This window comes from Gordionus sp. m RMFG-2023, chromosome 3 (genome assembly GCF_954871325.1).
Source record: "Gordionus sp. m RMFG-2023 chromosome 3, tfGorSpeb1-WG-v2, whole genome shotgun sequence".
Classification (NCBI taxonomy): domain Eukaryota; kingdom Metazoa; phylum Nematomorpha; class Gordioida; order Chordodea; family Parachordodidae; genus Gordionus; species Gordionus sp. m RMFG-2023.
This window is the reverse complement of record NC_088777.1, coordinates 37,572,742-37,585,668: the sequence shown is the minus strand read 5'-3', so window position 1 is coordinate 37,585,668 and position 12,927 is coordinate 37,572,742. Positions and strand designations below refer to the sequence as shown.

The 12,927-nt window shown below is 25.4% G+C and overlaps 1 protein-coding gene across 3 annotated transcripts in view; it reads left to right on the top strand.

Annotated features, from left to right (window-relative positions):
* The window catches only part of LOC135927332 (aquaporin-8-like), a 69,852-nt gene that overhangs the window by 25,122 nt on the left and 31,803 nt on the right, over nucleotides 1–12,927 (top strand). The window contains exon 1 of one of the 3 annotated variants that reach the window (XM_065463298.1): nucleotides 3,177–3,289. The exons of the other annotated variants lie outside the window; for them this stretch is intronic. Coding sequence (XP_065319370.1) covers nucleotides 3,281–3,289 — 9 coding nt within the window. The 5' untranslated portion in view covers nucleotides 3,177–3,280. Of the gene's footprint in view, nucleotides 1–3,176; nucleotides 3,290–12,927 lie in introns of those variants that run through there. 3 annotated transcript variants of the gene reach the window in all.

The window sequence follows — 12,927 nt, the reverse complement described above, 5'->3', positions numbered from 1 at the left end:
CAAGAACCTTTCATTCATTTTAGTTAAAAAAGTATCTAAGAGAGGGATAAAAAGATTTATTTTAGAGTATTTTTCGGCTGACCCTATAGTAATATTTGGACAATAGGTTTCTCTTGCTGCGACTCGCGGTAAACAAATATTAAATTCGTAGAGCTCTGATTTTGACTTAACAATGAATATAATTTATGAAGTTCGTCATCTATATTTACCCAAATTTCCTTTTCTAATAAAATGCTTTCAGCTATTCTCATCGTCTCAATCAAATCGATGTCATTTTTCGAAATATTTTACTTTCGTTTTAGTGTATAAATTTTCAAATGATTTGGTGGAAACACTAAGTAATATTTGAAATTGATATTAATTGATAAAATAAATTAGTAGCTTATTTTTCCTTTGCAGTGTATATGATAAATTAATGTAAATTAAAATATATATGAGATATGAGATAGGAATGATTATTATAAAATTTAAATAAATAATTATAAAACAGTAATAATTGAAAAATATTTTAGCCGGCATAATTTTTTTTACTTTGAAGGGGAAGGTTTGTGGGTTCGTCCCCCTGGCCACCCCTTGTTGCTTAAACATCTGATTTATATCGATTGACCTTTGCAGGCGCGTACGCAGTAATTTGGTCTGGGGGGGTATAATAAAATATTTTAAGTAATATTATTGTTTTTTTAAAATATCAAGCATAAATTTATTAGGACTAATAACTATTTCTAATACACAATTTTAAATTAATGTGAATTATAAAAAAATTATATGTAAAGAATCACTTAAATGACCCAAAATAGAAATTTGAATTTTTTGAGCCTTTACACAAAATGTTTCTTAGGAATAATTGCATTTTGTATATTATATATTTACAATGTAAAATCCAATCTTCGTTGTGATTGAGCTAATTTTTCAATTATCTCGGCCGGGCCCGAAATTTTTTTAAAAAAACACCCAAGCCGGGCTTGAATTATTTTAAAAAAAACACCCAATCCGGGCCTGAATTATTTTAAAAAACACCCAATCCGCGCTGTATTTTTTAAAAAAGCTTATATTGGAAATCGTTATTATTAGCTATAAAAATCAAAATTAAATATAATTTATTTTAAAAAAATCCGAGCCGGGCCTGAAAATTTTTTTTAAAAAAAGCCGGGCCGGGCCTGAAATTTTTTTAAAAAAAGCCGAGTCTGGCTTAAAAATTTTTTAAAAAAAGCTGGGCCTGGCCTGTTTAAAAAAAAACCCAGGCCAGGCCGTAAAAAATCTTTAAAAAAATCCGGGCCGTGCCCTGCAAATAATACTTCTGCAGGCCTCTGTTATTCTTCTTAAAAAGAGAATGTTCTCTCATTAGTTAATGGGAAGAGTTTATAAACCCTTTTAATACATTGGGAATTTAATCTAAAATGTGTTTGAAATAATGCAGAGCATCCATAGCATTTTTTGAGACTATATCAAGCATAATAAATCTTGTAAACATAGTTATTCAGCTAGTAAGGCATCATAAGATACTTTAACATCTTCATAATAAAAATCTAACAAGTATTTTTTTTTCTATCACCATCTGAAAAAGGTTGGGAAGGCTTTTGTGTAAGTAATATTTGCAGATTAGTAAGTGCTGCATGATGAATTAAAAATTCATTTATTTGGGTTATAAATGTATCTGTATTTAAGATATACTCTTCTACTGATCCTATATTAATGTTTTAACGATGAGCTTGCCTTGCTACAAGTCGAGGGAGACAAATATTAAACACGTATAGCCCTGCTTTTGACTCTACAATAAAATATAAAATATGAAATTCTTCATCAACATTAGCCCTAATTTCCTTGAGTTCTGATAAAAGGCTCTCCGCTATTCTCGTCTTCTTAATCAAGTCAATGTCATGTTTTTGAAAAGTAATACATAAAATAGTTGTATAATTAAATAATACATTTTAATGAGAAAAAAAGCATTGAATCCAATAATTTTCTTGCTTCTGAGGAAATATTTCTTTCAGGCCATTGTGATATTTCAGTAATAGCAAATAATTGGCTCTTCTAACTCCTTAAAAGCTGTTACTGCGATGGCAGAGACTCTATCTTGTTGGACAAGGTTGCAATTTCTTTTTCCCTGTTGGACAAGAAGTTTCAGAAATAATTATTATTTGACTAGAAATTTGAAAATGGTAGATAAATATTACGCCACTATAAATTTGAAAATAATAAGTAAATATTACGCCGGAAAACTTGAAATCGAAATTAATTGATAAAATAACTTAGTAGATAAATGTGATAATAAATGTAATTAAATATATATTTAATATGAGATACGAATAAATATTAACAAATATAAATTAATATAAACAATAATATTTTTAAAAAATATATCCGGCATCTGCATTTTTTAGCTTTGGGGGGAGGGGGGAATGTCCCCCTGCCCCCCCCCTCTGCGTACGCCAATGGACCTTTGTAATTTAACCAAGATTTTATTCTACAATGTAATACTTGTCTTCCGAGTGCTTGATTGAAAAAAAAATGGAAATTATTAAAATAATCAAAATATTAAATATTTTTATACACTCATTATACGCAAAATTGATTACATTAAATTAAAGTGGTTTTTTTATGTTTAATGACATTGATTATAAAATATATTTTTATATATTTTTTTTTGGTAATATAAAACTATGCAAACTTTATAGCGAATTCTAAGCTAGGTGTCGAACTTTAAAGAGAGAAAAAAGGCAAACAAAACAAGAAATATTTTTAAAATATGCATTAAACTATCTACGTTGAAGGAAATTTAAAATTATTGTCAAATCAGACAATTTATTCAAAATCTAATTTTAGAAGGGGGTGTAATTTATTTATTTATTTAAAAAAAAATATTAATATTTTATGCGGATTAAAAATGAATTCTAATTTCCATCAAGCTACATAATTTTTTTTAAAGATTCTATATGTTTTTAAATAAAATTATAAAATATAATAGCTATAGATAGACATAAATAAATCATTATAACATAAAATAATTAAAAAAAATTACACATAAATATTTCTAAAAATTTAAGAAAAACCAATAAAATATATAGATTTTATCTGTTGTTATTATCATTTTATTTTATTTTTTAGTTTTTTCCAGTTACTCCTTTTAAGTCATAAAGTTATTATTATAAATAACTACGAAAATTTTAATAATTAAAAAATATTCTAAAATTTTACTAAAAGACTAAAAGGAAGCAAGAAATATTCTAAAATTTTACTAAAAGGAAGCAAGAAATATTCGGTCATTTAAAATAAACCTATTATGAGTCAGGTATAATAAGATTTATATATATAATATATATATAGATAATTATATTATTTTAATTGGTGAAAATTTTGAAATGCTTCCAAATATTTTGAGACTTATTAGATAATCTCCAGAATATATAAAAAATTTAATTAGAAATGAAATGTTCGTTAAGCAATAAAGTATGTTAATTTTTCTAATTTTTCGAGAGAACAAGTTCAAAAGACCAGTAAGGAAGATCCATTTTTTAATATCATTATAGGAAACAGAGACTTTAACATTAATAAATAAAATACGAAAATTTTTGTATTTGGGCATAATTGTCCTCTTTTTTCATATATATGACTCTTATTTTTAAATAATTGTTTTTTCGTTATGTAATTTAAATTAAAAATGGATACTATATTTTGTGTCACCATGTTTCTGAAAAAGGACACGGTGATAAAAAAAGAGGTTTTTTTCTTCATTTTTCTTAATATTCCGTTAGTTTTGTTCTTAGATCAGCTGACAAGATCTAATATTTCGATTCGTACTCATGTGTACTAAGACATAGTTGAGCTAGAGACCTGCAAAAGCACATTTTTTGTCCTGTCCCGTAAAAAGAGAATTATTTTACCAACCCGCAAGCTAAAAATTTTTTAAAAATAATTCTCCCGACCTGATCCAAACCGAACATAAAGTTAAATCCATATTTCCTACTTAAAAAATATTTAAAAAATTTACCCTAACAGCTATTTCTTTTTTATGTTATAAGAAATAATCGAAAATGAATAAAATTGTAAAATAATATAGGAAGAAGATAGGGGCAGGATGGCTCTGTTTTTGTTTAAAACAAAATAAATTTATTAATATAAAGATGATCTGGATATATAAAACATATTCTGAATTCTCAAGGTATAGACTATTTGAAATATTTAATATATATATTTTATAGAAACTATGCTTTTTTGAATAGTTAATCAGATTTATTTTTATTTTGGACCTACTTTCCTGTACTCTGATGGGTGTATACATTCGTATAACGAGTAATGATGCAAAGCTTTTACGTTATTGATTTTTTTTATCTGTCTTATTAAAATATTAGACAGCGTCGTACCTTGACTAGGTTCGAATTCAGCAATGACCAGGTTTTTTTCTAAAGTCAACTAAGTGGTGGAAGCAACTGCGCGATTCCACCATTATATATTAAATAAAAATGGGTCTTATTGCATTTTAATATAATTTAGTCATTGTTTAGAAAATTTCAATATGACCTTCATCGCTATATATCATTACCTGGGTTTAGCAATAGGTTATAGTTGGTATACCAAAAAAATAAGGGTTCGAACATAAAATTAATCTTTTTAAAATATTGATTTAACACTATAGGCTTTAAAGTGTATTAACTTACTGATAATATCATAATTCGAATTAAATTTAGGGATTTTAGAAATTTTAGGAATTTTTTTAAATATCAAATTTAAGTGAAAAGTCTAAAGTATATATAATATAATAAAAATTAATATTTAAGATTAATAAATATTCATTTATTCATTTAAAATTATTTGCTAATCAAAATAAAGAATATATATATATGAAAATAGTCCCCCATGTCCTCTAATTTTATAAATGCCATATTCATATGTTATAATTCTGAAAAATTGTCAAATTAAAATAGGGTGTTTATTCTTAAAACCTACTTATTAGGAATTTAAACTTCAATTATAAATATTAATGATATAGTTTTCATTTATATTTAGAATACCATTTTCCTCTATAAAGAATTTAAATTTTAAATATTTTCTAAATCTTTTTTAGTTCATGAAGTATGTATAATATTCGATTAGGTTCAAATTTACATTCTTATACAATTATAGTTTATATTATAAATGGAGAGAGCTGACGTTCTCTTGCACCCTACATGCATAAGCTCCCCTACAATCAATCCATGATTTATAGATATCCCTGATTAGATTCAAATTATAATAAAAATATTTCCAAACACAATTCGACTCATCTAATCTTTTTTTATACCGACCTGATACTTAAGTTCTGCAAATATAAATTTTTTTAGCCATACAACCCGGCCCGGTAGAAGATAGATTTTTCCTTGTCCGGTTTCAGTTTATTATTAAAGTTGCCCAGTAATTTTTAAATATTTTTTAAATACAGGGGCTAAACTGAAATATATGTTGTTGAACACCAAAATAAACAACTATTTGTAATATTGGGGAAGGGTTATTAAAAAACACTATACTTTATGGATTATCACTTCTATGAAATATCAGAATTTATTAAATTTGCCGGTCCGACCCGGCCCAAATAAATTTTCCTCAGACTTTAACAGATCAACTCAACTCACGTGTCTTATCAGAATATAGGGTATTAGGGTTGAGTCGGGTTTTACACACACCCACTTGTTAATTTTTAAAATATTACCATTATGACATTTATTGTTCGGTCTTACCTTATGAGGGGGGGGGGGAGAATAGAGAGTTAGAAATTTGATTAAAAAAAATTAATCTATTACAAATTTCGAGGCAAAAAATTTTTAAACTAAATTTACGACATTTTGAAACATTTATTTTCCTATCAAATCAGTGGAGTCGCTAGGTATGTATAAATGTTTAGAACGCTTAAATAATAAAAATTTTTACGCCTAAATGATAGAAACAAACGATGACCAATGTATATGCCACTACTTTATGTAAAATAAAACATAACTAGCAACTAAATATTTTTTGGTAAATTATTAGTCATATCATAATTTGTTTAACATTATAATTTTTAGTTTATAAATAAAAATAAAGATAGTTTTAATAATGAATAATCAATTGTAATCATCTCAAATCTTTTAAAATAAAATTGTAATTAATGAATCAAATTTGAAAATAATTAACATTTTTTAAAATATAATTTATAGATATTATGATGAAAAATAAAATTAAAATGCCATATCTCCTAAAGTTCTCGGCCCAACTTGAGATTTTGCATATTTATAAATAAAAATAATTTGAGAGAAAATAAATGCCGATTTGATTCAAAGATCTATCATGGAAGTCTATTTCCGGTTTTTGACATTTAAATGTTTAACAATTTATACCATTGGGCTATTTAAGGAAATTTAAATTCTATTTTAATTTTATCCAAAGATATCAATAAAGGAGTGCATTTTGCACTAAATGTCTCATTTTATCTTAGCCGCTGTTCGGAGTCGGAGGCTAAAATTTAACATTTTTCTTAGTTATAATATATGCAAATTTTAGTAAAAATTTTAGAAAAATCGGAGGTAGTTAGGTTGAAACTCTTGCTAATTTGCCATGAAATTTACCATAATATTTTTTTTGACTTCAAATTAAAAATAATTTTATAATTAGTAAAGAAAAAAAATATATTATTTAACAATAACATCATTTTACGAAAATTTACTAGAGCCCTATAGGATAGATGCTAATCCAATCCGATCCGGCCAAACTCGGGTCTTTTATTTCGGATCGGACCTTGATATTGACAAAAATTGTATTTCATTCTATTTTCCAAATATTTTTAAAAAATTATTTATCGTTCTTCAACGCTTATAATTTTTCAATTTCCTTGAAATATGGTATTTCTTCGGTCCAATAAAAAAAAAATTGGATCCGACCTATTTCATAAAAGAATTTTTTTAAATTTAAATCGAATCGGACCAAGGCTCTATTATTTATAGAAGAATAATTTGCGATTCCACCCATCTTATTCTTATTCTTATTCTTATTCTTATTCTTATTCTTATTCTTATTCTTATTCTTATTCATATAATAGTATAAAATTACATAAGAAGAAATTTAGTAAGAAGCGATTTAATTTTTTTTATTATAAATATATCATGCGACCTTATTTGTTTAACATGTTAGTTTAATTAAACAACCTGATTAATTACATAATTACTTATAAACTTAGTAATATATAATTATGTATAGTATAGATCGATTTTTTAAAAATTTTAATTATACTTTTTATTGTTTTTTTTCCTTCAACCTGATTAATTAAATTACTTATAAATTATATTATTTGTTTTACATTTTGCATAAAAACATTTAAAAATAAATAATTATTATTATAACATACTAAAAATATAGTGTATATAATATAATTATCAGAGACCTGCAGAGGTACCATTTTTTTCGGCTCGACCGGCCCAGGTTTTATTTTTCAGGCCCGACCCGGATTTTTTTTTTTAAAAAATTTTTTAGACTCCGCCCGGATTTTTTTAAAATATATTTTATTTATTTTTAAATTTTATAGCTAATAATGGCGATTTAAATTATTTGGTTTTAAAAAATAGGCGGCCTGCTTTTTAAAAAAATTTTCAGACCCGGCCAAGGTTTATTTAAAAAAATTAGGGACGGGTATGCAGGTCTCTGATAATTATTAATTATATTAAAACTTTTTTATGATTATTTAAAAAAATATAAATTCGATATAGTGTTGTTAAGGCCCGATTTGGTCGATTTTTAAAAACGGCGATTTTAGCCAAAACAATAAATGGCAGATAGGTTTGGACCTATATTTGTTAAATCTCGTGGCCTAATTATTTTGGCTAAAATCTTAATCGGGCCATTTTAAAAATCGACCCAGATCGGACCGTTTAACAACACTAATTCGATATTTCATATTGGGAATTTATGGGAATTCCGATTTCCTTAATTCTAAATAAGTTATCGAGGGCGATTAAAGTTGAACTACTAGATTTCATCGGAAATGTATGCAACATGACGAGAGCGCACGCACTGAATATCAAATAATTTGCCATAAATTTTGTGTATTTTTTAAAAAAAATTTATATGAAAAATATATAAAAATTATTACTATAAAATAAGAAGTGGTTCAAAAATTCAAGCAAAATTGTCTGAAATTCACAAAACAATGCAAGTACTCCACACATCATTTCCATTTAGATCCGTTTTTAATAATTTAAAAATTTTCCCTCATAAATGATTTAAAATGGGAGTTTCCAAATCCCCGTGAATTCCTTATCCCAAATACGACATATATAAATATAATTAATAAATCAAAATCAACGTGTTTAAAAATAATGATCTTCTGGAATTGAGGGTACCTCATGAAGTTTATATAATTAGCCTTGTGAATATGAATTATAGAGATTGATTTATTTTTCTTTTAATTATACTTTTTTTTATTGTATTCTGCTTCAACCTGAATTATAAAATTATATTCAGATAGGGCCGTAACAAGAAATTGTTTGCCTGGAGGGCTTTGGGAAGGCGCAGATTTAAAAAAAAATGCATTCTTCGATATTCCTTTTTTAAAATCTTGTTCTCATACTTTTATAATACTGGATTCGTCAGATTTAACCAGGGATTCGAAAATAAGCAGCTGATATAAATCAGATATTATGCATGCGAATTAAAGCCTTGCAAAGGCCAATCCGAATAGATTATCTATATCGATTTCAAATTATTATTATTTTTTATAAATGTTTCTATGAATATTCATTTCAAAAATAACCGACATAATTATTTATTATCCTTTAAACTATGTCTTGGTTCACTTTAATTTTATCACTTAATGTTGTTTGACTTAGGTTGAAAAGTGACACCCTATTTTTGTTTGTTTTATGTATTTGATGGCATTGTTATCTTTTGCTTTTTTGTTTTACTTTTAAGACTATTTTGTCGAAATTAGCCGGCTGATTAGTAATAATTCGATCCAGGACACTAACTTCTCTAATAGTTTTCTCAAATTCGTTGAAATATCATTAACATTTTAATAAAAAATTCTGATGACTCAGGCCTATTTCGAAAATTTAGGATTGGATTCGAATCTTTAACCAATTATTCGGCATTTTAAAAAAAGCTCTAAATATACTCTTGGCCAAATAAGGTTAAACTTACTCGATTTTGACCAAACTCATTTAACTGAAACAAAAGTGATTATAAGGGCTATGCCTGAAAGAATATCTTAAATTTGACATTAGTATAAAATAAAACTACCAACAACGAACTTAATAAAAAATTTAAATATTCTATTCTATATTAAATTTATTTCTAAATTTTATTGTTTAAATTTTAAAATTAAAATTAAATCATTATAATTTGATTTCTCAAAAAAAGTAGTGTGCTTTAGCTACTACCTCTATCGTTATTTTATTTTTAAATAGTGCTGCTATATCATATACAAATACAAAGGTAGCTCTTTACTTTAAAATCACTATAAAGAAATGTAAATATTTTAAAATGATCTTAAAAGTGATTTCTCCATTTAAATGTATGAGATTAACAAGATTAATCAAAACTATAAGTAAGCATTCAATATATACAGTAAAATGAACCCTGAACCAGGAGATTACTTTCTAAATTTTCAATTTAGATTATGATTCAAAATAATTGATTCCAAATCTAGGATTTACAAATAATAAGATGGGTAAAGAAAAATATTATTTTTGAGTACAAGACTAGTGTTAAAGTTTTTTTTTATTAAAAATTATATTATTTAGAAATCTGATTATAAACGATGAGGTTCATGCGAGTTCCTACTTTTTATTAAATAACCAAAAAATAATATTAACTCCAAAATTTTGGACTTTATTCTTTTACGAGTTTTCTTTTAAAAAAATATTTGATAAGTTCCTTTACAAAATCAATAAATTATCGATTTTAAATTAAGAGTCGAAACAAAAGTTCTAGGTATTAAGATATAATAAATATAGTAATAACTATAAATATTTATTTATAGATATTATATTCATAAATAGCATTTATTTTAAACAATGTTCATGACCTCATTTGAAAGATTCCAAAATCTCCTTTTTCCAATATTTTTATATTTATTTTCCCCACTGTGATCATCGATTGATTTAAATTTTATATTTACTATACTTTCATATTATTTTAAATTATAACCTTTCTATTATAAAAATATTATATTATATTTATATATGATTCTGAAATTTTAAAAAATATATAAGTATTATGTAATAATGTTATCAACTGTTTTAACTTCTTTTTTTATAAACATTTTCTCGCTTTTTCATTTTGATGCCCAACCCCTTGAGATATTACTAATATGGTATTTGGTTCTTAGGATAAAAATTTTTTGGTAAAGAGCCTTTTAAAGTGTTTGAATGGAAATAAGTTCCAAAGATAACATACTAAAGTCTATAAAATAGAGCATTTTATTTTTTTATTGGTCATTTTTATCAATTTATATTTTATTGATATTTGGTAATCGGTGAATGCTAAGAAGAATAAAATGTGTTTATTATATTAAAAATGTTTGAACTTGATTGATTGGAGATATAAAAACCTAGATTCTTATGAATCTCACCTTTAAGGATCTTAATCTTCCCAATTTTTTAATTATATTATCAGCTATATTTCATAGACATATTTTATTTTTCTCATAAAAACTCACTTTTGGATGAGTTTTGGGTTATTATTTTAAATCTTCTACTAAAGCTATCTCCGCATCAACTTTTGTCATTAAATGGTTATTGTGGCAGGCACAGCTTTGGTCATTAAATGGTTATTGTGGCAGGCACAGCGTGAAAGCTGTGGTCAAAAATCCTAATTTTCTGCTCTTATCAGGATATCAACGATATCCACAAGTTGAAAATCTTCATCCAATCCTCAAACATTGCATATCTTCTAGAAGAGAAAAATATTTTTTGTAGGATGGAAATGGAAATTTTATTTTATCTATTTTAATATCTTCTGCAATTGATAAAAAATAATACGATATCGTCTTATATAGTTTTTAAGTTTTAAAATTTGAATTTATAAAATGGATTAAAAATATTATTTAACTCAGTAAGTAACTCAGCATAATTTTAAACAAATTTATATTATATTCTATTCAACATAGCTAGATCCCGCTCACGATAGCGGTGTTTTAGGTGTTTTTAAGAAAAAGTAACTGCGCTTCAGGAGTAACTCTTTTAACAAACTGTGCATTATATTTAAGTAGTGCTGTAAATTACTTCAAAAAAGAAACGAGCTGAAAAAAACACGTTGCCGTTAATTGTTCTCTTCCGGCAAAATGATCGGTTTACCGTTACGCGTTATTTTGTAAAATAGGAACATGATACTCGCCATTTAAAAAAAGTAACTTAAAAATTTTAATAAATTATATTGTTATTTATTTTTTCCTCATGTAATCGTTTTTTATTTATTTTTAACAACAATTGATTTACAAAATTTTGATTATATAAGCATGAGTACTTAGTGCTCAACATGCCAGAGAAGAGTTAAATCACCTTCACCTGAAGGAATATTATACTAATAACATATATTCTATATAAAATCAATTATAATATTAAAGAGTATACATTCACATACCTTGATTGATTAAATATTCATTCGATTAATAATCTTGACTGTAAAAAAATTCAACGACATAAATTCTAACAAATAAAATAAAAATGAAAAACTTTCTAAAAAGCCTGTAAGTTCAAATCTAAGTAATCCAGTAAGAACCGTGTAATTTTTTTGAAACTAACTATTGGTTGCACGTTACTGGGTATGATATATAGTACAACTGAAACGACAAATACTCTTACTATATTATAAATAAATTCAGTCGTTTTTTTTAGCAAATTGCTATATGTATTGCTATATGTTCACTTGGCACCTTTTAGCATAATCCAATATTGGGTGGTAGATCTGAATTAAAAACTCGGCATATAAAATTTAAAAAAAGATTATTACAGATTTATAAATAAAATTTTAAAAGTATACCTTTTGCATTATCGTCACTAGAAACGCGTTACTCGTTACCTTTTGGTACAAGTAATGAAAGTTGTTACTTTTCCTCAAAAAGTAACCCATCTTTCATCAGGTGAAATATGTGTTTCAGGTGATTCTGATATTTCTCCAAGGGCATACAAAATAGGCTCTTCTGGATCCAAAAAATGATTTTACAGTTTATTGTCGAAGTTTCATATTGTCGTACTGGCTTTTTGCATATCCATCATTGTTTAAGATTTAAAAATGTAGGTAAATAAACTAAATTTTTGTAAGATAAAATATTATACAAAAAATAAATATTTTAATTAATTATATCTTTTTGCTAATATTTGGAATATAATATTTTGCAATTCATACAGAGCACTATATATAAATATTAATAACTTGATAATTTAAGAATGTTTATATTTTCTTCTATTTATTACAAAATATGATTCATGATATTTTAAATTTTTCTTATTTTATTAAAATCATTTATAATTGTGATAAGCAATCAGACAAAAAGGGGCGAATACAGCTGATCCTATAGGACTCTACCTTTTGCGTTATTTTATGTGGTTTAATAATGTTAATATAAATATTATATTAAGAGTCTATATCTAAAACAAACTATGGGCAAAACTATATTTAGCATATAATTTGACGATATATCTAAAGCGAATTTTCAAAATACCTTTTGAATATATTTTTTATTCAAATTTCATATTCTATTTATTTTAAAGCGATATTTTGTACTATTCTTTTTTTTGCAACCTCAAAAAATTAAAATAAATTTTCATTCAATGATACCACATTGTTGTAAATATTTATAATATTATAATAATTAAACAATTTTTATTATATATTATTTTAGAAATGCCCCTCCCCTCGGTCACACCAGAATATACATTTACCTGGATATTAAGTTTATAATATGCTTCATTTTCTTCGAAATTCTAA